The sequence below is a fragment of the Eurosta solidaginis genome, chromosome 4 (genome assembly GCF_040869045.1).
Source record: "Eurosta solidaginis isolate ZX-2024a chromosome 4, ASM4086904v1, whole genome shotgun sequence".
Classification (NCBI taxonomy): domain Eukaryota; kingdom Metazoa; phylum Arthropoda; class Insecta; order Diptera; family Tephritidae; genus Eurosta; species Eurosta solidaginis.
In genome coordinates this window covers 153,338,226-153,366,081 of record NC_090322.1, presented here as the reverse complement: position 1 = coordinate 153,366,081, position 27,856 = coordinate 153,338,226, and the positions used below count along the sequence as shown (strand labels likewise).

Sequence of the window (27,856 nt, the reverse complement as noted above, 5' to 3'; positions counted from 1 at the left end):
TTGATTTTGCAGTTTTATACTTCTATATTGTTATTACTAAATTTTGCTAAACATTGTTATTCTAGTGGAATACATTTTTTTCTAATTTAAGCGTTACATTAAAACCATTTATTCACATCATATTTCTCTGATACTGCACACAGATTTGGGTATTTTGAATTTTTGTCAACTTTACATTCAGTGGCTGGTTTCTTACAATCCTTGTAAATGGGGAAACCAATCATATTTGTTGTAGCATAATTACAGGCGAAAAGAAAAGCTCTATAATTATCACCCTTCACGGCGTAAGTAGATGCTGCACAACCGACTCGAATATTCCTGTCAGCCATCATAACGGTAAAATGACCAATTTGTCTGAAAATATTTGATAAAGAAGAAAAAGCATTAATTAATAAGTAAGAAAGTGTAAGAGCATTCGGTCTATATATAACAACAAGGAAAACGCTTCTGAAATTTTTCAAGAGGATTTATTCTTCAGGAAAAGGGTACGTGAAGAATATGTGATACCGATCACAAATAAATGATACCCATCACAGTTTTGGTTTTATGAATTAAAAAAATCAGGCAACCTTAACACCAATCTGTCTTTGGGGGTGACCAATTGTGGTAGACCTGTGACGAATCACCGTCTGAGATAATCCAGATATTCGCATGTGAACTTTAAGAAGATTATGCAAACTTTGTACATGATTGAGTTTGTGAAAATTTGAAGGATGATTCCGTAACCGTTTGGTGGTTGTTATACTCAGTTGAGCAGAGCTCACAGAGTATATTAACTTTGATTGGATAACGGTTGGTTGTACAGGTATAAAGGAATGGATATAGATATAGACTTCCATATATCAAAATCATCAGTATCAAAAAAAAATTCGATTGAGCCATGCCCGTCCGTCCGTCCGTCCGTCTGTCCGTTAACACGATAACTTGAGTAAATTTTAAGGTATCTTGATGAAATTTGGTATGTAGGTTCCTGGGCACTCATCTCAGATCGATGAACGATATCGGACAATAACCACGCCCACTTTTTCGATATCGAAAATTTCGAAAAACCGAAAAAGTGCTATAATTCATTACCAAATACGGATTAAGCGATGAAACATGGTAAGTTAGTTGAACTTATGACGCAGAATAGAAAAATGGTAAAATATTGGACAATGGGCGTGGCACCGCCCACTTTTAAAAGAAGGTAATTTAGAAGTTTTGCAAGCTGTTATTTGGCAGTCGTTGAAGATCTCATGATGAAATTTGGCAGGAACGTTACCCTAATTATTATATGACTGCTTACTAAAAATTAGCAAAATCGGAGAACGACCACGCCCACTTTTAAAAATTTTTTTTTTTTAAATTCAAGTTTGAAAAGAAAAGTTAATATCTTTACAGTATATAAGAAATTATGCCAACATTCAACTCCAGTAATGATATGGTGCAACAAAATACAAAAATAAAAGACAATTTCAAAATGGGCGTGGCTGCGCCCTTTTTCATTTAATTTGTCTAGGATATTTTTAATGCCATAAGTCGAACAAAAATTAACCAATCCTTGTGAAATTTGGTGGAGGCTTAGATTCTAGAACGATAACTGTTTTCTGTGAAAATGGGCGAAATCGGTTGAAGCCGCGCCCTTTTTTTATACACAGTCGACCGTCTGTCCTTCCGCTCGGCCTTTAACACGATAAGTTGAGCAAAAATTGATATATCTTTACTAAACTCAGTTCACGTACTTATCTGAACTCACTTTGTATTGGTGTAAAAAATGGCCGAAATCCGACTATCACCACGCCCACTTTTTCGATATCGAAAATTACGAAAAATGAAAAAAATGCCATAATTATATACCAAATACGAAAAAAGGGATGAAACATGGTAATTGTATTGGTCTATTGACGCAAAATATAAGAATATTAGAAAATATTAGAAAAACACTTAATAAAATGGGTGTGACACCTACCATATTAAGTAGAAGAAAATGAAAAAGTTTTGCAGGGCGAAATCAAAAGCCCTTGGAATTTTGGAAGGAACACTGTTCGTGGTATTACGTATATAAATAAATTAGCGGTACCCGACAGATGAAGTTCTGGATCACCCTGGTCCACATTTTGCTCGATATCTCGAAAACGCCTTCACAACTAAGGGCCACTCCCTTTTAAAACCCTCATTAATACCTTTCATTTGATACCCATATCGGTCAAACAAATTCTAGACTCACCCCTGGTCCACCTTTATGGCGATATCTCGAAAAGGCGTCCACCTATAGAACTAAGGCCCACGCCTTTTTAAAATACTCATTAACACCTTTCATTTGATACCCATATTGTACAAACGCATTCTAGAGTCATCCCTGGTCCACGCTTATGGCGATATCCCGAAAAGGCGTTCACCCATAGAGCTAAGGCCCACTCCCTTTTAAAACACTTATTAACACCTTTCGTTTGATACTCATATTGTACAAACGCATTCTAGAGTCAACCCTGGTTCACTTTTATAACGATATTCCGAAAAGGCGTCCACCTATAGAACTAAGGCCCACTCCCTTTTAAAATACACATTAACACCTTTCATTTTATACCCATATTGTACAAGCGCATTCTAGAGTCAACCCTGGTCCAGTTTTATAACGATATTCCGAAAAGTCGTCCACCTATAGAACTAAGACCCACTCCCTTTTAAAATACTCATTAACACCTTTCATTTGATACCCATATCGGTCGGTCTAGAGTCACCCCTGGTCCACGTTTATGGCGATATCCCGAAAAGGCGTTCACCCATAGAGCTAAGGCCCACTCCCTTTTAAAACACTTATTAACACCTTTCATTTGATACCCATATTGTACAAACGCATTCTAGAGTCACCCCTGGTCCACGTTTATGGCGATATCCCGAAAAGGCGTTCACCCATAGAGCTAAGGCCCACTCCCTTTTAAAACACTTATTAACACCTTTCATTTGATACCCATATCGGTCAAACAAATTCTAGAGTCACCCCTGGTCCACCTTTATGGCGATATCTCGAAAAGGCGTCCACCTATAGAACTAAGGCCCACGCTCTTTTAAAATACCCATTAACACCTTTCATTTGAAACTCATATCGTTCAAACGAATTCTAGAGTCACCCCTGGTCCACATATATGGCGATATCTCGAAAAGGCGTCCACCTATAGAACTAAGGCCCACGCCCTTTTAAAATACTCATTAACACCTTTCATTTGATACCCATATTGTACAAACGCATTCTAGAGTCACCCCTGGTCCACGTTTATGGCGATATCCCGAAAAGGCGTTCACCCATAGAGCTAAGGTCCACTCCCTTTTAAAACACTTATTAACACCTTTTGTTTGATACCCATATTGTACAAACGCATTCTGGAGTCACCCCTGGTCCACGTTTATGGCGATATCCCGAAAAGGCGTTCACCCATAGAGCTAAGGCCCACTCCCTTTTAAAACACTTATTAACACCTTTCATTTGATACCCATATCGGTCAAACAAATTCTAGAGTCACCCCTGGTTCACGTTTATGGCGATATCTCGAAAAGGCGTCCACATATAGAACTAAGGCCCACGCCCTCTTAAAATACTCATTAATACCTTTCGTTTGATACCCATATCGTACAAACAAATTCTATAGTCAACCCTGATCCACCTTTATGGCGATATCCCTAAATGGCGTCCACCTATAGAACTATGGCCCACTCCCTCTTAAAATACTCTTTAATACCTTTCATTTGATACACATGTCATACAAACACATTCTAGGGTTACCCTCGGTTCATTTTCCTACATGGTTATTTTCCCTTATGTTGCCACCATAGCTCTCAACTGAGTATGTAATGTTCGGTTACACCCGAACTTAACCTTCCTTACTTGTTTTGCGATTATTTTCGGCAGTATTTCAATCACTATTGACTATTTTGCCATCCTTCCCTTTGTTTTTCGAGACTTTATCGGGATAATTTCAAGAGTGGATCAATTAGAAGTTGTACTCGAGGTCAGTTTAGTTTGAACTGGCCGGTCAATAAAGACCTTACATAGACTGAATGTGTCCATAGTGTTACCATATTTTGTTTGACGACCAACCGGAAAAACCACAATCAGGTGCCAGAACTTATATTATAGAATAACTGTCGGAACATACTAGAATTTTTCTAGAACCTAGCTTTATTGAGCCTTGGCCTGGTGAATGCAGTACAAAAGCACAGAACGTGCTCAAACGTTTCTTCCTGCAAATTGCACTTCCTATATCTGTTGTTAATGACGTTGCCTTACTTATAATCATGTGACGACAGAGGGAATTGTTCCGCTAGTATGCACGGCTCAAGGCCTTAAGTCTTCTCTCTTTAGATATATGAGCCACTTTGTGAGTCCTATATCGTAGGATTTGCACATGATCTTAGAAATTTAGCAGCCCCTCGATTTTATCCACGCCTTTTCTGCTTAATGGATCATATGCAACTCCTATCTCCAGGCGGATTGGGACATGTACATTCGATTCAGCGAGTACTGCACCATTCTTTGCCATTCATTGGCCTTTTCGGTACCTTATTTCGTTTTATAACCGTTAGCCCAGTATAGATGCAAGGTCCGGCCTGTGCGCCACGCTTCCTACAGAGTTTCTGCTGCTTTCTTCGCGGTTTTAATTTCCGCCTGAAGGACGCTGCAGTAATCTGGGAGCCTTTAGGATCTATTTATTTCTGAATCTGCACTCGATGTCATTGCAATTTTTTTAGACCATTTTTTTGTTTGCTTGTTTAAACTCCAGTTATAGTTGAATAGAGTTTAACCTTGCCACGTGGAAAATAACATAAAATAATACTGTACATCTCAGCTTTACCTATCAAAGTGGCAGGGTTGAATTCTACTTTAACTGTAGTTTAAACTCGCATTAAAAATCCTCGCCTAAAAGGAAAGATTGTTTTCAAAACCAACACTTTGAGACGTTAAAGAACTACCAGAGAGCTGAATAAACACGTGGAGTGAATGTAGCGAAAAAAATTACTGCTCATTGATTTGAAGTAAAATTCCAACCGTTAAATGGATCAAACGTACTTAACAGCGCGTTCAGAACGTTATCACTCAACAAAAATAAATATATTAAGAGCCACCAGTCTGCTACAGTAGAGTAACTCGTTGGAAATTAAAAAAATGTATGCCTAATATCAAAGAGGATAAATAAAATAATAGAAGATCGTTACTTTGCATAATGTTTTTGGTTAGGGTAGTCGCAGGTTTTTTTTTGGACGAGATGTGCATCTCTGTTTTCTAAGAGGGACATATTGAATTGTCTCGCATTTATCCATGCCGTGTAGCACCTTGTGCAATTGTGATTTTTGGAAAGAGAATTAATTAAGTAATTAAATACAGTCGGAAAAATAAACACAAGTTCCCCGCGAAAATGTATAGAAGACGTTTTATGCAAATCTCGTAAAAAAAACAAAAACAGCGACTACCTCGAAGAAAACATTTAGCAAATGGCTACAAGTAATGACTGACTTCTCTTATTACATTTAAGCTTCAGACATTGGTGCTTTATCGCTAATCGTATCGGTAACCTTATAACAGCTGATTCGACCAAGCTTATGAGGATCAATGCAATCGATTATTGGTGCCGCTAAAGTCGTAACCGTATCGTAGCCAACCAATTGGTTTTTGGTTTACCGTCGTATCGATAAACAGCTGATTCCGTTAGGGATACGACTACAGCGATACGACAAACGGCACCAATGACTACAGCTTTATCCTCTTTGACTCAACCACTGTTAGACAGTTGTGCTTGCTGAAAGCACCCATTGTGAATGCGCCAAAACTAGCTAACAGCTGACTTTTGTTTACATTATTTCATTGCATTTAACTGAGACGTAAAGCTTCAGTGAGCATGGAGATAACGAAAACTGCTACCTATAACCTATAGATAAGTGACTAAATAAATAGGTGATAGCAGCCCTTGGCTATTAAAAATAACTATGGGATCATTTTCGCATAACTTTTCATTCAATATCTAAAAGTACTTACGGTCCAATATAATTTGCAGGATATGATTTTATATGAGACATTTTGGTATCTTTAATTTCGTTGTACCATAAATCAACCGACTTTCCCGTTAAATATTTTATGTCAGCCGTATTGTAATAAGTTATCCAAGCTAGATTTTGTCCAGAGTATTTGTAGGCATCTGTATTATGACACTCATCGTGCGCCATTTTACATTGTTTAACGTTTAATGCAGCTAATGATGCCAACTCGTTATCCCATTGTAATGTTGCCATACGACAAGCCGGTTTTAGTGCAGTGGCACCACCGGCAACTTTATTACGATATTTGTTGTGTGTATCAAGAATCAATTGCTTCAAATTATTCGTTAGTTGGACGTCTTGCGGCTTTTTACATGATGAGTGAAAACCCTTGTAATTGAAGAAATAAACGAAAATTATGAAGTTTATTAACGCTGTTTTGTTTTTTCTGTGAGGATTTTTGGTTTTTATATAATAACACCGCCATAAAAAAAAAAACAGAAGAGGCTGCATCTGCTCATGCAAAAGATGTATCCCAGCCAGCATTTTTTGAAAATTTTGAACAAAAAATATTGAAATATCATACCCCAAGATGATTAAAAACGTTCAAATTTAAAAGCATTTTCTGTTCGAAAATTAACGTATCGTCGGGAGAAAAATGTACCATAAATGTGATTATTCTTGAATAATCATTTATGATTCCTATTTCGAAACGCTTTTTATTCATATTTGATATTATTTTAAAATTGAGCTTTAATAGTTTTAGAGTATTATTTGACTGCTTTTCACAGTCATTTTCTGATCATATTCGTGAATATATTTCAATCGTTTTGGTTGAGATTTTTGAATCATTTTTGAATGCCATTATAATGCATTTATTCTTCATATCTCATTCAAAATGGGATACTACATAATAACCTTATTTCACCAGGGGAAGAAAGCATGCGAAAGTGAGCTATTCGAACCACAGCTACCTCGCAAACAAACTTGACCGATATACACCTGCGACTACAACATCCAACATCAGCATTATCGTCTGCGTCTTAAAATACGGATACGATACGGGATGTTGGAGCCGTATCCAGGTATGTCAAGATAGTTTCACTTACCTGGGGTTCAAATAGCTCACAACCTACATATGTATTGACCAATCATTATGTATTTTCTGGGAAGCTGAAGGGGAGAAATGGTTGGGGAAATATTCGCTCACGAATAGCATTACATTATTTTTGTCTTGAAAAATATCTTTTGCATAAATAATAAAATTTTTATATATTTTTTCTTAGCTTTATGATTGAAAAAATATGTGTATGTGAAAAAATAAAATTTTTAATGAAAAGTAAAATTTCAACAAGTATAAAATTCATTATTCAGTCAAGATATATATTCTTAAAAGATTCAGAAAGCTGAATGAAAAATGATTATAAATTTTTGATAACCTAAGGTAAAGACATTTGATTCAAATATGATTCCAAAATGTGATTGAAAAGCTATATTCGGTTTTTGATCATCAAAGGTAAGCATATTCGATTATTCTTTTTGTTGGTTTTTATGAAATATTAAAACTTAGTCATTAAAGGACTTCAAAAATGATTCCGAAAAGTGATCGAAAAATGCTTTTCAGTTTTTGATCATCAAAAAGTATTCATATTTGAATAATTCTTTTGTTCAATTGTATGATAACTCATTATTTAGTCAGAAAGAGTAATCAAATTGTATTGATATGTAGGGAAATTCAAAATTGAATCACCTAAATGCTGTGTGGGATTCCTTTAATTTTTTGATTTCGCTCTATTTCTATGTCTATGTGAGGTCTTTATTGACCGGTTGAACTAACCTGACCAAAATTTACCTTAAGGATCATGGTTCAGGCATAACCTAACAAATCGGACAAAAATCACTTGCGATTGAGCCCAGGGACGTAACGGGACCCGTTTGGGCAATTCTGATGGCGAATTTGGATTCACAAATCAAAGGAACACGTGTGTCGCATTACCAGATCCGAAAATTTTTGGCAGGGTCAGATTGAGATTAACCTTAAGGACTGCTAAAACTCGCATTTAAAAATTGAGCCTTAGTATATAAAAATGGCAAGGTTAAGGGCCAGTTAATGGTGACTTAATCATAACCAGATAAAACAGCTGATCGCAACAACCTTATGGAAATAAATTTAATTGGTTAATGGTGCCATACCATAACGCAAAAACCATAACCATACCATAGCCAACCAATTAGTTTTTGGTTTTGCGCCATATCCATAACCTAAAAATATTTGAGTTGGTGAATTTATTAATTTTTTGTAAATTTTATTTATTTTTTTGGATACGTTTTGACTAAGAGACTTATTTTTTGTGGTATATGTTTGTAATTTTTTGCCTTTTCTTCATTTTTATGAAATTTTCACGAATTTTAGGTTAAGGCACTGATGCCAATTTGATATGGATAAGTAAAAATGTGGTTATGACTATGGCATTATGACTATGTCAACTTTAACTCGGGCTTTAAGTTTTGGTGAAGTTAAACTGTACTTTATTTTTTAAGTGCTTTTCAGTAGTTGGTCAAGTTAAGCATAAACTTTAGTTCAATTTAAACTTCAGTTAAATAACAGAACAGTTTTTCAGTCACAGATTAAGGCCGCCTTAGTGGTAGGCTTTTTTGTACTTTAGTTTTTCTTTTATCTGGATAATTTGAAGATACTACAACAACAGCTGGATTTTGTTTACGCAATATATATAGAAAAATAGTTTGAAGCTTTAGAGAAAAATATATCTAGTTCTGGAGTTGATATTCAACATCATTCTCTAATTATTCTTGAACCTCATACTTCTTAAGTTTATATCCAACATCGTTGTTCAATCATTATCCAATCTTTGAGAAATTTTGTAAAATTTATAATTCAACGCCATTTTCAAATTGATCTTCAACCTTTGAGAGATTTTGAGAAATGTCAAGTTCTCAAATGAATATTCAACACATTCCACCTGTTGATATCCTACATTGGATATCGAGTTGAGGTGGAGTTGAAAGATAACCTTCTCCAAGGTGGTATCAACAAAGCAAACAGCTGTTTATTGTGAGTAATAAACACCTTAAAAATAAGCTATACATATTTTACTTCGTTTTCGTGAAAATACTGTAGTATTGGAATCTAACATTTGAGTCCAATTAGAGAACTACACTTGATGACAAGTTGGGAATTATCTTTTTTAACTTAATTAACAGCATTTATAAAACATCGCCGTTTTTGCTGAGAACACTATGATTCTCAAGTTGAGCCACTATTTCGAAACAACTCTTGAGATTTTAGAAGTCTGCTAGCTCTCAACATGAGCTCTAATATTCCTCAAACCCAAATGCTTGTTGAGGATATTCTTCGGCATTGCTAACGAAAGTATTTACTCTCTGGAAGGTTAACTATAGTGTAACACTGATAGATTGGACGCTTAAGCTCAAATTAAGTTTTAGTTAAAGTAGACTGAAAAACTAAGTAAAAAAAATAATATTAAGCATACATTAACTAACAAACAGAGTTACACTTGCACTGAAAACCGAGCATAGGTGGTCCAAAAACCTTATTTTCAAAAACAATTTTTTTTTCAAATGCTTATGTAGAAAGTTTTTAAAAACTTTCCAAAATGTACCTCATTATTATGACATGCAATATGGTCGCCATTACACAAACTAGGATCACAATAATTAGTAGCGTACACAAATTGTGCTATTATGAGTAATGTTGGTATAATTATTTGTAGTGACATAAACGCCATTGCGCAAAACTTAATTATAACGGTTAAAACAATTACAAAAGTTAAACAGTTAAATAGTGAAAATGTATATCGGTTTGTTGTGAAAATCGCACTGATTGTTCTTGGCGTTTTTGCAAGCGCTTTTATCGGTTAAACAGTGGACGTGTTTTTCAATTAACATTATGAGCACATAACGACACATATACTGTGTATATATAACACATGTCAGTTACGTTGGTACGTAGGTATGTCATATTCGTTTACTAACTCAGTTCAGCAAATTACCCAGATTCTTGATAATTTCTATTTGTTTTTACTTTTTGATTTTGTTTTTTTTTTTTCTTTGTTCGTACAGTGTGTTTTCCATGTGAATTTGGTAAAAAATTTCGAAAGTCTCACATACGCATTTTCACTTATTTATAATGGATTTAACGTGATATAATTATACTCAGCTGCACTAGTAAACTTGGCTCATCTAACATAGGGCTGCAAAGGTGCAAGGGCTAACACGCCTGGGTATGTCAAGCGCACCCAGGGCCGGCTCTACCATATACGCGACCTACGCGACCGCCTAGGGCACAAAGTTCTAGGGGGCACCAAATTTGATAAACACTTTTGTACTAAAAATCCTTTTTGCAAAAAAAGAAAAAAAAAAGAAATTTAGTAGGGGCCCTATATTTAGTTTCATTAAAAAAATTAATTTTCACCTTAGTTATATTTTACAACACAACTTGTTTGGTCTCATGCCCAATTTCGTATTTTGTTGACGATACCAATGTCGGTTGCGAGTGGCGAGCGTAGCTTTTGGAAACTGAAATTAATCAAAACGTACTTGCGTTCGGCCATGACTCAAGAAAGGCTTGTCGGTTTAGCATTGCTATCAATAGAGCAGGAAATTTCGCAAAAATTAGACTTAAGTAAAATTATATAAACTTTATCTGAGTTGAAGGCGCGGAGAATGAAGTTTTAGTAAACTCTAAGATAATTAAAAATAGTTTTGTGTGTTATATTTTCGTTCTTTTGTTAAAAAAAAATATATATATTTAATATACAAAATAAATATTTTTTTGTTTTATTGACACTAACTTTGAATTTAATATTTCTGATCTCTAATTTTCTGATCTCCAATTTCTTTCTATAAATACGGGAGAATGGGCCGCAAATAATAACTCCCTAATTCCCCAAATTCTCTTGAGCCGGCCCTGAGCGCAACTTAGTAAGGGTTGAAGAAAATGTTTCACTAGATGCCTCCAGAAGTGCTCGTGGCCACGAAAGGGGCTCTAAGTCTAAGAAAACCCAACACGTGGAAATCAACTGAATACGGGCATGCAACGATATTGCTAACTATTACAATTAAAACACTAGCTAGGTTACCGAATTGCATGGAAAGCAAAATAAAAAGTAATCGAGTTGAGTTGGCTAAGCGGTTTCAGTTGAAACCGCTTTAGGTAATTGTCGACCTGATTGATAGTGTTGTATATTGTTGCATATTCAAAAATAGGGCACTATTGTGAACGAGCGAATGAAATGAACATAGAACATACGAATGTGCAGATAAATAAAAATAACAAAATAACAGCGTGGCGGCAGGGTGACATTCATGCAAACAAACACATGCATTTCATGTATTTTGTTTTTGTAATTCTCTGGTTGGTGTCAAAAACATACTACGTTAGGAGTTGAAATGTCATAGCAGCTAAAAAAAAGTAACAATTAGCTGATAAACTTCCACCATCTGTATGGTTTTGCCACAATGGAACTGTTTAGCTAGTTGAAGCGTTTTTTTTTCAAGCTCGATTGCAAAAAAAAGCAACTATTATATGACATTGCAAGTAGTCGATAAAACGAAATCAAAATTGACCAAACGTCTGACCATATCACGGTGGTTTTTGACTCCCACGTGCAGGATATAAGATATCATTCAAGAGAGGAATGGGAAGAAGGCCAATACTGTCAGAGGCATTTAAATCTACACAGACGGCTCGAAAATGAAAAGAGCAACTGAAGCTGGAATGTACTCAAACAATCTGCAGGTAAAAAAGCCCTACCTCCTGCAGTGTCTTCCATGCCATAGATTGAGCAACCGGGCTGCACCAGGAAAGTACGGTCACAGACACAAATGTGACGATCTTTGTCGAAGGCAGGCCGCGGTAGGTCATTGTAATCTAACGTGATAAAGTCGGAAATTATAGTCTCCCTTTTCCGGGTCCCAGGCCAGATGGCCAGGAAAGGTTCCGAAATGGACATTAGCATAGCGCACAGCTCCATACGATCACCGCTGGGTTATCTCCTGAGAAAAATCAAGGAATAAGATATAAGTCAACGGACTTGCTTTGGACCAACTGAGATGGCCAGGAAAGGTTCAGTAATGGACATTGGCGTGGCGGACAGCTCCGTACGATCACCGCTGGGTTATCTCCTTAGAAAAATCAATGAATGAGATATAAGTCAACGGACTTGCTTTGGACCAACCGAGATGATTGCTAAGTCTCAAGGTCCTTATGCCTTTTTTTAATACTAAAGGAACTAGCTTCCTACTCAAGCTAAACAAATCTACAGTAACAGTTATTACGGGTATCATCACATACCATTGCGCTGTTTCAACAATGCTCCTACTCTGGCACATACCAACAAGCTCCCTCTGCAGAAGCTGTCAGGATGAGGATGTTTCCCAGTGCAAGTATGAAATTTCCTACGTACGCCCTCTTAGCCTCACCATATATTTTCATGCGTTTTCTCAAAATTTTAACATTTTCTATGGCACTATTTCTAACTTACGATCTACTGAAATTGATTAGTTACAAAAAAAAAAAAATTATTGTGATATTCGCGTGAAAATTGAAAAAATTGTACACTCGTGATAAGTTATTCTTTTGTGTCATTAAAAATAGCTTTTAATTGCAAATAACTAATTACAATAAAATAATAAAAATACTGGAGTAAGATAGAACACAAAGTCAATAAAGTTCAGTTTAATTTTGAAAAATTAAATAAATCAATATTAAATTAAATAAATAAATAAATATTTAATTTCTTACATTAAGCATAAATTCGCAAATTAATCGATTGTTATTATTTTTTAATAAATTAAAAAAAAAAAAAATCGGACAGCGAAAAGAATCTGATCGAATAAATCGGTCCCTGGTCCACTTCGGGGAAAGGAACTTCAAAAGAACACTATCCGGGTTCGCACAATAAATACCTTTTATTACAGTAGATCAGACCCCGGCCCACTTTCCGAAAAAAAGGAAGTACGCCTATACCAAACTTCAAGCAAATCACACCATAGCGTCTAAAGAAGTATAACTTCAAAAAAAAAACAATACTAAACTGTGGGGTTTCCAATATAGTGTAACGAATTTTGGGAAATTCCGCTTATTTGAAACCTTCTGCTAACGTGTTGCGAACTGGTCTTTATTTAGAATACCTTGGGAGTAGTATTTCACAATTATACTTCACAACCAATAGCGTGCTTACATCAAAACAGATTCGTTATTACTCAGCGTGCGCTGCTTTTATACTCTCCGTTTAGTCGTTCACCCATTTCTCCTAAAGTCTAGTATTTATGTGTGTATATGCGAGTATATACTTCGGCTGATGCCTACATATTTGTGTGTGTGAGATATCTCTTCGTCGCATTCTATATAAGAGCGGCTGCTTTATTGTTGTTGTGCATTTATTTAGTAGCAGCTTAGTGATGCTTATATTCGTTTGATATATTTCTTAAACTGATTAATGGTTTCAAGTTTAGATTTAAATTTTTAGCTGAGTAGATTTATTAATAACGCCTTCAACAAAAGCTCATTTAGGATAAAACCTGCTCAGAGATATATAAAAATCTCGTATGAGCGTGTTAGTTTGAAAACTTTTTCGAAACCACTTGACCGATTTTCATGAAGTTTTGCTGTGCGTTTGATAGATATGATTATAATCTTCTATATCTTACCGTCTAAACGTGGTCGCTGTTAGCCCTGGCGAAATGAATTAGCTATTGTTTTAGTATACGGAAATTTTCAGTTTACGGTCATCCAACTCAGGAGAATGTATGCTCATATATCACATAATGATAGATAGTTCGGGTGTCGAAAACTAGCGCTAAGGCCCTTATATTTCTGGAAATGTTATTTATCTGCTTTCTAGTGATTATTAGGACTATGTGTTACTTACATGAAGAGAGGTATTTGCAATGGTAATTTAAAGAACAAGTAAGGGTGTCTAAAATCGGGTGTAAGCGAACATTATATAGGTACTCAGCGTGAGTTTCAATTGTAAAGTTCATTTCTGATAAATTACTTTTATAATCTTATTAAGGCATATTTTAAACACAAACTAGTACCAAAAAAGTAAGGAAGTCTAAGGTCGGGTGTAACCTAATTTCGATTTACACTGCTGTTTAGTTTACATATTTATTTACACATCTGTATTTTAAGGAATCATTCATAAAACTTGAAGCTTTCGATATGTTTCAATATTATGAACTTTGGTAAAATAACGGTTTATCGTAACGGCATAAACGAATCGAGATAAATGTAGACTGCCATATATCAAAATGCTCAGGATGGAGAAAGTAATTTATTTAGCCATGTCCGTCCTTCCGTCTGTATGTGATAATGATAACTTGAGTAAATATTGAGATATAATATCGAAGTTTGGTATATGGGTTCCTTGGCACATATCTCCCATCGCTATTTTAAATCAGCGAAATCGAATGATAAGCACGCCCACTTTTTATATATATAAAATTTTGGAAAACACAAACAACATTTTATAAATAAAATATAAAGTAAATAATACACCTAGAATGTTGAAATTTGATCTATGCCATTTTTAATAGAAATATTTCTTGTTATAAGCCTAACATGTGTATAGGGTTTTGTTACGTGGGATTTGTTTTTGTTGAGGCTTTAGAAATGTGGTGTTTATTGCCCTTTAAAAAAATGTCTCCCAATTTCCTCTTACTATAAAACTTGGCAAGTGAAATATCATTGATTCAAAACAATTTTTCGCTAAAATATAGTTTGCTTTCTTGTCTACGACCCTTATAAATATCTATTTTATAAAAGTGGGCGTGGTCCTTAATCGTTACCGTCCATTTTTGCTAGAAATATTTCCTGCTATAGGGAAAATTTGTGTACTCAATTTTATTACGATCCGTTAATTTTTCTTCGAGTTACGGCTCGAAGAACATAGAAAATTACTTAGTCATAAAAGGGGCGGTGCCACGCCCATTTTCAAAAAGAAAAGAAATACTGTATATACATATAAAGCTCTTTTTTGCAATGTTGTAACTTATTTTATTCGTCCACGACCCTTCAAAAATCTTTAAATTTTTCTTCGAAGCATTTCTTTTAGTAAAGGCAACTTCTCTATCGCATTTTGTTTTGATAGGTTTAACGGGTTCTGATTTATGATTAATAATATATCTAAAATTGATTTTATCACAAGTGGGCGGCGCCCTTTTTCAAATTTTTTTTTAAATTTTTATCAGGAGTATCAATATCAATCCACGCATCAAATTTCAACATACAGATTTTTTGTGTGTTTCCAAAATCTTATATGTATAAAAAGGGGGTGGTTATCATCCGATTTCGCTCCAAGAAGCCCATATACCAAATTTCAATAAGATATATCAATATTTCCTCAAGTTAAAGTGTGCGCACACAGGCGGACGGACAGACGGACGGATATGGCTTAATTAATTCCTTTTTTCATCCTGATTATTTTAATATACAGAAGTCTATATTTATCAGTGGCGAATCCAGGGTGACGATCGGTTGCCACACCACACCTTTTTCTGGACAAGAATTCCTATTGAAAAAACAAAGGAAGGACCAATACCTTTAAAATGTCACAAAAAACGATCCATGAACTTTTCTTCGAGTTATGGCTCCCGAAACACAGAAAATTGATTAGTCATAAAAGGGGCGGTGCCACACCCATTTTCAAAAGTTTTAGTGTTTTCCAATTTAATGTTATAATCGAATTTAGAAAGTGAAATTGTATTAATACAAAGCTCTTTTTCGCTAAGATATAGCTTATTATTTTCGTCTACGACCCTTTTAGAAATCTTTTATATAAAAGTGGGCGTGGTCTTTAACCGATCTCGTCCATATTTTCTAGAAATATTTTTTGCTAAAGGAAAAACTTGTGTGCCCAACTTTATTACGATCCGTTAATTTTTCTTCGAATTATGGCTCCCGAAACATAGAAAATTGCTTAGTCGTAAAAGGGGCGGTGCCACGTCCATTTTTTTAAATTTGAAGTTTTTCCTATTTATTGTTATAAATCCACTTGGGAAATGAAATACCATTGATATAAAACTCTTTTTTGCAAAGATATAGCTTATTTTATTCGTCGACGACCCTTTTAAAAATCTTTCATATAAAAGTGGGCGTGGTCCTTAACCGATTTCGTTAATTTTTCTTTAAAGCATTCCTTATAGTAAAGGCAACCTCTCTGCGGAATTTTGTTATGATAGGTTTAACGATTTTTGATTTATGATTAATAATATTTGTGAAACTGATTTTATCATAAGTGGGCGGTGCCACGCCCATTTAAAATTTTTTTTTTCAAATTTTTATCAAGAGTCTCACACCTATAGAACTAAGGCCCACTCCCTTTTAAAATACTCATTAACACCTTTCATTTGATACCCATGTCATACAAACACATTACAGGGTTACCCTTAGGTTCATTGTCCTACAAAAATTTTTGCGGAGGTATATTGCGCCAAAACATTACTATGATTATAGTATTTGTTTACAGCCTACAGGTACGTACGTACATATGTTTATTAAGTTCCATTCAACCCAATTTCACACTTCCTTATAATAATAACTTTTACTTTTATTTCATTCATTGCAAATCTGAGTCAACTTCCATTTCTGTGTGATTATGAATTAAAAACAATGAAATAAAATTTCAAGATTTGAGTTACGAAAAAGATAACATTGCTATTGATAACAAATCTTAACAACACTTTACTTTCCATTATTTGTTTATATTAAACACCTACCGCATTTACACCGGATATCTATATATATATATATACATATCATCGGCGGCCACCGTGGTGTGATGGTAACGTGCTCCGCCTACCACACCATATGCCCTGGGTTCGCACCCCGAGCAAAGCAACATCAAAATTTTAGAAATAAGGTTTTTCAATTAGAAGAAAAATTTTTCTAAGCGGGGTCGCCCCTCGGCAGTGTTTGGCAAGCGCTCCGGGTGTATTTCTGCCATGAAAAGCTCTCAGTGAAAACTCATCTGCCTTGCAGATGCCGTTCGGAGTCGGCATAAAAAATGTAGGTCCCGTCCGGCCAATTTGTAGGGAAAATCAAGAGGAGCACGACGCAAATTGGAAGAGAAGCTCGGCCTTAGATCTCTTCGGAGGTTATTGCGCCTTACATTTATTTTTATTTTATTTTATATACATATCTATATGTATGTACATTTGTAATCATATATGCAATTCTGCAGCTCATGAGCTATGTACAGTTACGGACATTAAAACTGCAGGTCTTGAATAAAGGTGGTTGCTTATATGTATGTACATTAGGGTGGGCCGATTTGTATGGTGAAAGTTAACCGATATCGCGCCATCGATTTTTCTATAGGATTTGGGCACAGGAAAAAGAAGTTCCACTACGCATACCCAAAAAATAGTTTTCGAGCCTGCGAAATAAATTTTTTTTTGACTTTTTTTTGAATTTGATTTTTAAGTTTTTTTTCATGATCTACTAAAAAAATTTTTCATTTGATTGTAAAATTTTCAGGTATAAAATTTTTTTTTGTCAAAAAATTGTTATCGCCAACGTTTTTAGCGGACATTTTTGGGTCGTACAGGGTATACATATGCAATTTTTTTTAATATGTCATGAAAAAAACCTTAAAAATCAAAGTCGAAAAAAAGTGAAAAAAATTTTATTTCGCAGGCTCGAAAATTATTTTTTTGGGTATGCGTAGTGGAACTTTTTTTCCTTAGCCCAAAACCTATTGAAAAATTTATGGCGCAATATAGGTTAATAAATCGACCCAGTCTAATATTCATGAATGTATATTCTATTCTTATCTAACTATTGGTTTTGACTTTTTTAAATAAATGCAACATTTTATGTACGTAAAAAAAAAAAAAAAAATAAATGTAAGGCGCGATAAACTTCGAAGAGATTTTAGGCCGAGTTTCTCTTCCAATTTGCGTCGTGTCCTCTTGATTTTTTCCTACAAATTGGAGGGACGGGACCTTCTTGGTTTATGCCGACTACGAACGGCATCTGCAAGGCAGGTGAGTTTTCACTGAGAGCTTTTCATGGCAGAAATACACTCGGAGTGCTCGCCAAACACTGCCGATGGGAGACCCCGCTTAGAAAAATTGTCTTCCAATTGAAAAAGCTTATTTCTAAAATTTTTATGTTGCTTTTCCCGGGGCGTATACCCAGGATCTTCGGTGTAGATGGCGGAGCACGTTACCATCACACCACGGCGGCCGCCAATTTATGAATGTAACGCTGCAAAATGTACATAAATATTGGAGCGACTTTCAGTTAACCGTTTTCGACTTTGTGTCATAGACACTGTAAATTTTCTTCCTTACACTACCTGCTCTGGCAAAAACATACATATTTTTACATACATATATAGTTTCTCTTTTATCTCTAGACTAGCTTGTTATTTGAGAAACTTTTTTTCCCGGAAGTAGACTAGGGACCGACCCCTTCCAAAAAATCTAGTTTATGGGACGATTTGTTTGAATTTCGAATATGAGTGTCTCTTTGGCGAAGCTAATATTTGGGAAAATGTTCATTCAGGGAAGCGGACCAGGGGCATAGCTTTTCTAAAAAATCATATTTATGGTGCTATTTGCTTCAAATTTGGTATAGCAGTACATCTTTGTTTATCTTAGTATTTTAGAGACCTTTCCTTCCGGAAATTGGGTCAGGGCCCGACTTATCTTCGATAAGGTGAATATATTAGACCCTCTCTTTCCGACAGTGCACCACGGGCCAACCAATTCCAAGTAATCTTATTATGTTGTTTTTTCCTTGAAATTTAGCTTTATTATTACTTTTCTTTCCGAAAAAAGGGACAACGGTTCAATCTATTCTGAAGTATCGTATTTATGTTGCGATTTGCTTAAGATTTGGTACAGGGGTATTCCTTTGTCTAGCTTCATATTTAAGAAAATTTTCCCGGGAAGTGGAACAGTGTCAAATAGGTCGGTATTTGAAAACCTATTATTTATTTGAAATTATTTTGTTCGGATTGCAATGTTTAGGCAGCCTTTCGAGAAAGAAAAATAAGAGATAGGTATATGAATTGGAGAGGCGAAGAAATAGAACGGAGCGCGAGGGAGAACGAAGAACGTATCAGTAGGAAATGGAGATAAAAATTAAGAAAGTGCGAGGGGAGGATAGGAAGGAGAGGAAAGCAAGTGAAAGAAAAGAGATAAAGAAAAATAGATGGAGGCTGAGGGACAGGAAACAAAGTGGGAGTAGGAGAGAGAAAATCGAGATTGGGAATGAGAGACGATATGGAGGAGGGACGAGGATCAAACATGGAAAGGAGTAGGGATAGGCAGATGCTAGAATAAGACTAATTACTCTGTTTACTGGGAGAGCAGTAACATCATAGAGAGGAATATTATCGGGCAGGAGATCGGGTCAATTGCCTATCAATGTGTATCTTACATAATTAAGCGAATGCGAGTTTAAAAACGGCGTTAGTTTCGTAGCGATTTATACAAATTAAGATATTGAAATCAGTCGGTCAGGTGAAGCAGCTATTCGGTATTTAGGAAAGAGATTCCATATATGGGAGAGAGAGCTGTAGTGAAAGTGGGACAAGGACTGGAAGTGGAAACGGCCATTGGAAGCTTAGTGGGAGTAGCACTGGGGGAGGAGGTGTGTCGGTAGTGGGAATAGAAGTGGGAGTGGTAGTGCGAGTGGTAGTGCGATTTGGAGTGGGTGTTGGAGTGGGAATGGTAGTAGCAGTGGTAATAGGACTAGGATTAGAATGGGTTCGGTAGTGGGAGCGAGAACAAAGTCTGCCGGGTACTATGTTTACTGAATAAAAGTGAAACATAATGTGTACATAAGCACATTTTTTTTATTTCCGTCTCATTGAACCGAACCTAAAAGCTGATTCAAGGAGCAAGAAAAATCGCTTTATTGAACCCATCCAAAAGATCAAAAACTGTTCAAAGTGCTGACATTTCATTCGGAGCACGTCCGTGGTGTTCAAATCTATCTCGCATACTAGACAATAGTGCTTCGGCTGCCGACAATCATCACCTGGTCTATTTGTTTTCGTGGTCTTTAAACAGGAAATAAACTGCAACTTAGAGAATCCAATAATAGACTTCATCGCAAAATATTGCGTCTTTTGCCCTATTTCGTATAATTTCAGTAAAAGCCAAGCTACCTAAGTAGCTTAAGAAAGTATTAACAAAGCAAATTAACTTAAATGAGAAAGCTACTTTATCGACTTCATTGAAACAATTGTATCAACACAGAGCATTAATTAACACTTCATTCAGTGTTTGTGCAACTGTTTCAACACTTCAAATATCGCGTAATTACCCACTTCCACTGTCAAGGCCCTAACACACCCAGAACAAAAGAAATGACACTGTAACTTACTGATTGTATGACGCAGACTTATTGCGTCTCAGGGCTAAAATTATAAATATTTTTAACTAAGCTAAGACAAAAAGCGAAAATTACTCTCACTGTGTTGTTATTGTCTAAATGACCATTGATTTTTCAAAAAAAGGTAATTACGAGGCAGATGTATTTTTCCCTTAAAGGAGATTCAAGCCCAGCTGCTCTCAAATTGGATGAATGGGAACTACATTAGAACAACTTTGTTTTAAGGTATTTGATGTTGCTTTTCCCGGGACTTGAACCCAGTACAGTTGGTTTGACAGGCGAGCATGCTATCACCAAATAAACCAAAGCTTGAGGGGAAACCACAGTATACACTTTAAGCCATTTCTTCATGTTTTCATAAAATTATTTTGAGCTCTTACTTCTATTGGTTTACAGCGCGCTGTATTACAAGTAGTGTTGTTCCGATATCATCGTGTACTCGATACATGTACTCATATAAAGGGATCGAGAAAAGAAATCGATGTCAAAATAAGACGCGAGGAGATATACTCGATACCTCCTCGTATGGTGTTCATAAAAAAAAACATAGCACCCGGCAGACTTTGACCTGTTCGAAATAAAGATAAATAATTGCGTCGTTCTCCTGTTCGAAAATCTTCCTGCCTGTAATTTTTCTACACACCCAGTAAACAGAAGCATTTCTTAGCTTCTGCAAAAAAAAAAAAAATGTGTATCTTCTTGCCTCTCTCCATGTTTGTTCCTCGTTTTCCTTTGTATCTTTTCCCTTTGACTTTCTCGATTTTTCTCTTCTCTTTTTTCATCTTCCTCCCTGCCATCCTCACCTCAACTTCAGCCCCCTCCTCATTTTCTCTCTCTCCTATTTCCACTCCTAGCTCTTATTTTCCTCTTTTCAGCTGAAAATGCACTTACATACTATCTACGATTTTGCGTTACAAAGTTGCCGACTGGATTAGCATTCGTTTTTATACTCAGTTGAGCAGAGCTCACAGAGTATATTAAGTTTGATTGGATAACGGTTGGTTGTACATATATAAAGGAATCGAGATAGATATAGACTTCCATATATCAAAATAATCAGGATCGAAAAAAAATTTGATTGAGCCATGTCCGTCCGTCCGTCCGTCCGTCCGTCCGTCCGTCCGTTAACACGATAACTTGAGTAAATTTTGAGGTATCTTGATGAAATTTGGTATGTAGGTTCCTGAGCACTCATCTCAGATCGCTATTTAAAATGAACGATATCGGACTATAACCACGCCCACTTTTTCGATATCGAAAATTTCGAAAAACCGAAAAAGTGCGATAATTCATTACAAAAGACCGATAAAGCGACGAAACTTGGTAGGTTAGTTGAACTTATGACGCAAAATATAAAATTAGTAAAATTTTGGACAATGGGCGTGGCACCGCCCACTTTTTAAAGAAGGTAATTTAAAACTTTTGCAAGCTGTAATTTGGCAGTCGTTGAAGATATCATGATGAAATTTGGCAGGAGCGTTACTCTTATTACTGCATGTACGATTAATAAAAATTAGCAAAATCGGAGAAGGACCACGCCCACTTTAAAAAAAAAAAATTTTTTAAAGTAAAATTTTAACAAAAAATTTAATATCTTTACAGTATATAAGTAAATTATGTCAAGATTCAACTCCAGTAATGATATGGTGCAACAAAATACAAAAATAAAAGAAAATTTAAAAATGGGCGTGGCTCCGCCCTTTTTAATTTAATTTGTCTAGGATACTTTTAATGCCATAAATCGAACAAAAATTAACCAATCCTTTTGAAATTTGGTAGGGGCATAGATTTTATGGCGCTAACTGTTTTCTGTGAAAATGGGCGAAATCGGTTGGTGCCACGCCCAGTTTTTATACACAGTCGTCCGTCTGTCCTTCCGCATGGCCGTTAACACGATAACTTGAGAAAAAATCGATATATCTTTACTAAACTCAGTTCACGTACTTATCTGAACCCACTTTACCTTGGTATGAAAAATGAACGAAATCCGACTATGACCACGCCCACTTTTTCGATATCGAAAATTGCGAAAAATGAAAAAAATGCCATAATTCTATACCAAATACGAAAAAAGGGATGAAACATGGTAAGGTAATTGGATTGTTTTATTGACGCGAAATATAACTTTAGAAAAAACTTTATAAAATGGTTGTGACACCTACCATATTAAGTAGAAGAAAATGAAAAAGTTCTGCAGGGCGAAACAAAAAACCCTTAAAATCTTGCCAGGTATTACATATATAAATAAATTAGCGGCATCCAACCGATAATGTTCTGGGTCACCCTAGTCCACATTTTGGTCGATATCTGGAAAAAGCCTTCACATATACAACTACCACCACTCCCTTTTAAAACTCTCATTAATACCTTTAATTTGATACCCAAATCGTACAAACTCATTCTAGAGTCACCCCTGGTCCACCTTTATGGCGATATCTCGAAAAGGCGTCCACCTATAGAACTAAGCCCCACACCCTTTTAAAATACTCATTAACACCTTTCTTTTGATACCCATATTGTACAAACAAATTCTAGGGTCACCCCTGCTCCACCTTTATGGCGATATCTCGAAACGGCGTCCACCTATGGAACTAAGGAATACTCCCTTTTAAAATACTCATTATCACCTTTCTTTTGATGGCCATATCGTACAAACACATTCTATAGTCACCCCTGGTCCACCTTTGTGGCGATATTCCGAAAAGGTGTCCACCTATAGAACTAAGCCCACACCCTTTTAAAATACTCATTAACACCTTTCTTTTGATACCCATATTGTACAAATAAATTCTAGGGTCACCCCTGGTCCACCTTTATGGCGATATCTCGAAACGGCGTCCACCTATGGAACTAAGGATTACTCCCTTTTAAAATACTCATTAACACCTTTCTTTTGATACCCATATCGTACAAACAAATTCTAGGGTCACCCCTGGTCCACCTTTATGGCGATATCTCGAAACGGCGTCCACCTATGGAACTAAGGATTACTCCCTTTTAAAATACTCATTAATACCTTTAATTTGATATCCATATCGTACAAACGCATTCTAGAGTCACCCCTGGTCCACATTTATGGCGATATTTCGAAAAGGCGACCACCTATAGAACTAAGGCCCACTCCCTTTTAAAATACTCATTAACACCATTCGTTTGATGCCCATATTGTACAAACAAATTCTAGGGTCACCCCTGGTCCACCTTTATGGCGATATCTCGAAACGGCGTCCACCTATGGAACTAAGGATTACTCCCTTTTAAAATACTCATTAACACCTTTCATTTGATACCCATATCGTACAAACGCATTCTAGAGTCACCCCTGGTCCACCTTTATGACGATATCTCGAAACGGCGTCCACCTATAGAACTAAGGCCCACTCCCTTTTAAAATACTCATTAACACCTTTCGTTTGATGCCCATATTGTGCAAACGCATTCTAGAGTCACCCCTGGTCCATCTTTATGGCGATATCTCGAAAAGGCGTCCATCTATAGAACTTAGGTCCACGCCCTTTTAAAATACTCATTAATACCTTTCATTTGATACCCATATCGTACAAACGCATTCTAGGGTCAACCCTGATCCACCTTTATGGCGTCCACCTATAGAACTATGGCCCACTCCCTCATAAAATACTCTTTAATGCCTTTCATTTGATACACATGTCATACAAACACATTCCAGGGTTTCCCTCGGTTCATTTTCCTACATGGTTATTTTCCCTTATGTTGTCACCATAGCTCTCAACTGAGTATGTAATGTTCGGTTACACCCGAACTTAACCTTCCTTACTTGTTATGTATAAGATTAACCTATTGGAAAGGCTGCCTAAATAATTAATTTCTATCAAATCGCAAATAAATTGCTGAAAATTTACACTCTTGCTTGAAAGAAAAGGCCACAGATATTAAGCTTGTGGAAGAGGAACCCATGTACTAAAGTTTAAGTTAGTCGCTCCATGAAAAAGAGTGTTACAAATAGGCATGTGTCTGGTCAGATCTCTGGAAATAAAAGTTTCCCAAATAACAAGCTAGTCAAGGAAGTACGCCTGTACTATATTTCAAGCAAATCGCATCATAAATAATTTTTTTAAATGGGGCGGCCCTTGCTCTTTTTCCGAAAAGATAAAGAAGAGAACGGAGCATCTTCAAATCAATTTGACCACCCACACAAAGAGGGGTTCAGTGACAAACACACGAACAGAAGAAATAACTATATCTATTAATATACGTCGGAACTGGTTCACTTCCCGTAATGAAAAGTTTGTCAATGAGGTACCCGTGTACCAAATTTCTCAAGAGAGTCGCATCATAAATTATATTTTTTTGGAATAGTTTGGTCCCTGGTCTACTTACCGGAAAGAAAAGTTTTTCAAATAATGAACATGTACCGAAAGTACCCATATACCGATTTTATTTAGAATAGGTCACCCCCCGGTCCACTTACTCTTGCCGTTCTGATATAGAGCTGTGAACATTTTCGCTTTATTCGGTAGTGTGGCTTAGGCGAGATGATCAGACTCCAAACAGGCTTTGACATTTATATAAAAATTAGAAATAAAAAAAATGTAAAGCACGATAATCTCCGAAGAGATTTTAGGCCGAGTTTCTCTTCCAATTTGCGTCGTGCTCCTTTTAATTATCTCAGCTGAGCAGAGTTCACAGAGTATAGTAATTTTGTTCCCATAACGGTACCCAGTAACGGCATAAACTAATCGAAATAGATATAAACTTCTATATATCAAAATGATCTGGGCGAAAAAATAAATTTATTTAGCCATGCCCGTCCGTCCGTCTGTCCGTAAACACGACAACTTCGGTAAATTTTGAGCTATCTTAATGAAATTCGGTATGTAAGTTCTTGGCCACTCATCACAGATCGCTAATTAAAACGAACGAAATCGGACTATAAACACACCCACTTTTTCTATATCGAAAATTTCGAAAGCGATAAAACTTGGTAGGTGGGTTGCCCTTATGACGTAGAATAGAAAATTAGTAAAATTTTGGACAATGGGCGTGGCACCGCCCACTTTAAAAAGAAGATAAATTAAAAGCTTTGCAAACTGTAATTTGGCAGCTGGGTATGTAATGCTCGGTTACACCCGAACTTAGTCTTCCTTACTTGTTCATACTCCTATTCCAATGTAGAGATATATTTAGCTTCACACTTTTCCGCACATTACTTTGCATAGGTAGTGAAAGAGTAGCAAAGCAGTGACCTGCAATTAATCATCTTTTAAGGTTATTAGTGGACTAACCATAAAATGAGTATTAGTGCGTATAAAAACAAAGAATATCAAGCACTTATATGCACTAACACACATTTACATAGTAATGCTTCGTAAAATGAATAACCGCTCATAAACCACGAAGCAGTTCAGTACTTAGTTGTCTTATTGAGCAAGAAAGTGAACTGCGTTATACGAAAACACTAATTGGAATAAGTAAGACTAACAGTGCAATAAAATGAATAAAGTGATATCAGTTTTCTGACGTTAGCAACACAACGATATACACGAAACTAAAATGAATAAAGCGCTGAAGTATTACCGATAAGAAACTAAGTATAAAGTGGAAATCAACGTGCTACTGAGTTAAAGCGTCTATGATAACATTTTATATTCAACAATGTCATATATATATATGTGGGGTATATGTGTTGCGGGGTACTCGTATGTATTTTCTATTTTATGTGCTAATTACTCATAGTATTATTCTGTACTTGACTAAGTACACATTTAGACACAATTTTTTGGCTCATGACTAAGTGCATTAATTACATACATATTATGTAGTATCACAACGGACCTTCGTGTTGTCCAAGTGAGCTATCCTTATCAGGGCAGCTACCAACTAACCTAACCTAAGTGCACTAATTTTATTAGTACTCAAAGCAGATCTCTGTAGCAAAGTAATTACACAAATTTTTCCTTCTTACTACTTTAAAATTCTTGGGCGGATTATGAGGACCGTCAAATGTTTGCTGTTGTACTTCTGAGATCACCTGTCTGGTTTTATTGCATCTTGATGGGAACTTAAAATTACGAAATATAGAAAATTTTAAAACACAATTTGACGGGAATTGACAGAGCAAAACTTACAAAAATACGGCAGGCGTTATTTGACTTGAGTGATCGAAACCTCGCTACTGTGCCCACATACTCGTTACCTCAGAAGCTACTTGTACGAGGTAATCGATTACGAAAAATATTCGGTACTTGAGCAAAGTACTGAAGTACGTACTCGTAGAACAACACTAGTTGCACTCATAGCTTTTATTAAACGATTATTATTAACAAAAACTGTCGATATTATTTATAATTGAGGGGGTATGTGGAATAACGGTATAACTCAAGAAGCAATGTTTTGAGAAAAGTGAAAAAAACTTAACAATGCAGGTAAAAATAAATTTATAATAATCCTACTTGGTAGGATTTTAGATAGTATGATTCTTTGATAAGAAAAAGTAACAAATTGTATATATACATAATTTTATTGGAAAATTGATGATTTCTTTTTTTTTTTTGAGTTATACCGTTATTCCATAGATCGAATATCAAATATTTTGATTGAGATACTTTATTAAACAAAATATTGGATATATTAATAACCATTGTTAAATACATTATATTCTATTATTTAGATGTGCTTATAACTCTTTGTTATTTCCTTTTGTTATTTTTAGCAATCTTTTTTTCTACTTTAACCATTTTTAAACTTTTTCTATTTTTAACAATGGAGTTCTCTGTTTGCTTAGTCGTTTTTAGACCACTTCAATTCTTTTATTTTTCAGTTCTTTCGGGTCTACCACATTGAATATATTTTCATACCATTTCGATGCTTCACTACAGCAAAATTTTATTAAAGAGTTATACCATTTTTCCATAAATGAAGCTAATATCTTTGTTAAATATCACTATTATTTTGTAAGATTAATATGGTATGTGTATGTAGTCGTGCTCTTTTTATTAACTTTAACTGAAGGTAAACTTCGCACTCGAAAAATGCGTTTTAAACTCCAAATCAAAGTAAGATTAGATTTTTTGTTAAGCCAAAAAGACTAAGTTCAAATTAAACACAACCTGAATTTAGTTATGCGTGAGAAATTGGCCCTAAGTATATACGTCAATCATAGTAATTTTATATATAGCCTCAGCTCGTAGTTTTCAACCCCTTGGGTTCAAACTTTGTTGCTTTTGCTTACCTTGCGTTTGCATCCAACATGCTTCCGATTGCCACATAAAGATTTTTTACAATAATTTCGAGTTGTAGTGGAAGTAATTTCCAGTAATGTCATAATTATGACCAATAACGCAAATTCTAACTTCATTGTAAACGTTTAGCTGTGTTTATCTTCTAGTTTAGTGTTTAACCTTTACTAAGTACACGCACAGTTTTAAAAGTGCTAAAGCTAAGACTGAGCAAAATATCATTTCTGTGGACCTTTTTATT

General features: G+C 35.6%; 1 protein-coding gene across 2 annotated transcripts; it reads right to left on the bottom strand.

Moving 5' to 3' along the window:
* LOC137248264 (venom allergen-1-like) lies at positions 1-27,813 on the bottom strand. 2 transcript variants are annotated; one of them, XM_067779140.1, is made up of 3 exons: positions 27,609-27,813; positions 6,008-6,396; positions 1-354 (listed from the first exon to the last, which is right to left on the bottom strand). In XM_067779140.1, the coding sequence occupies exons 1-3, from the start codon at positions 27,732-27,734 to the stop codon at positions 99-101; spliced, it is 771 nt and encodes a 256-aa protein (XP_067635241.1). In that variant the 5' UTR covers positions 27,735-27,813; the 3' UTR covers positions 1-98. The 2 variants fall into 2 exon arrangements, with proteins under 2 accessions (XP_067635241.1, XP_067635242.1); XM_067779141.1 differs by lacking the exon at positions 27,609-27,813 and adding an exon at positions 9,648-9,881.
* Positions 27,814-27,856: the final 43 nt, after the last annotated feature.

Bases quoted from the DNA above. Each gene is read 5' to 3' on its own strand.
- LOC137248264 (XM_067779140.1), bottom strand. From the start codon at position 27,734: ATGAAGTTAGAATTTGCGTTATTGGTCATAATTATGACATTACTGGAA. The intron at 6,397-27,608 runs GTAAGCAAAAGC...TTCAATTACAAG, and splicing joins ATGTTGGATGCAAACGCAAG to GGTTTTCACTCATCATGTAA. The intron at 355-6,007 runs GTAAGTACTTTT...AAATATTTTCAG, and splicing joins CCTGCAAATTATATTGGACC to ACAAATTGGTCATTTTACCG.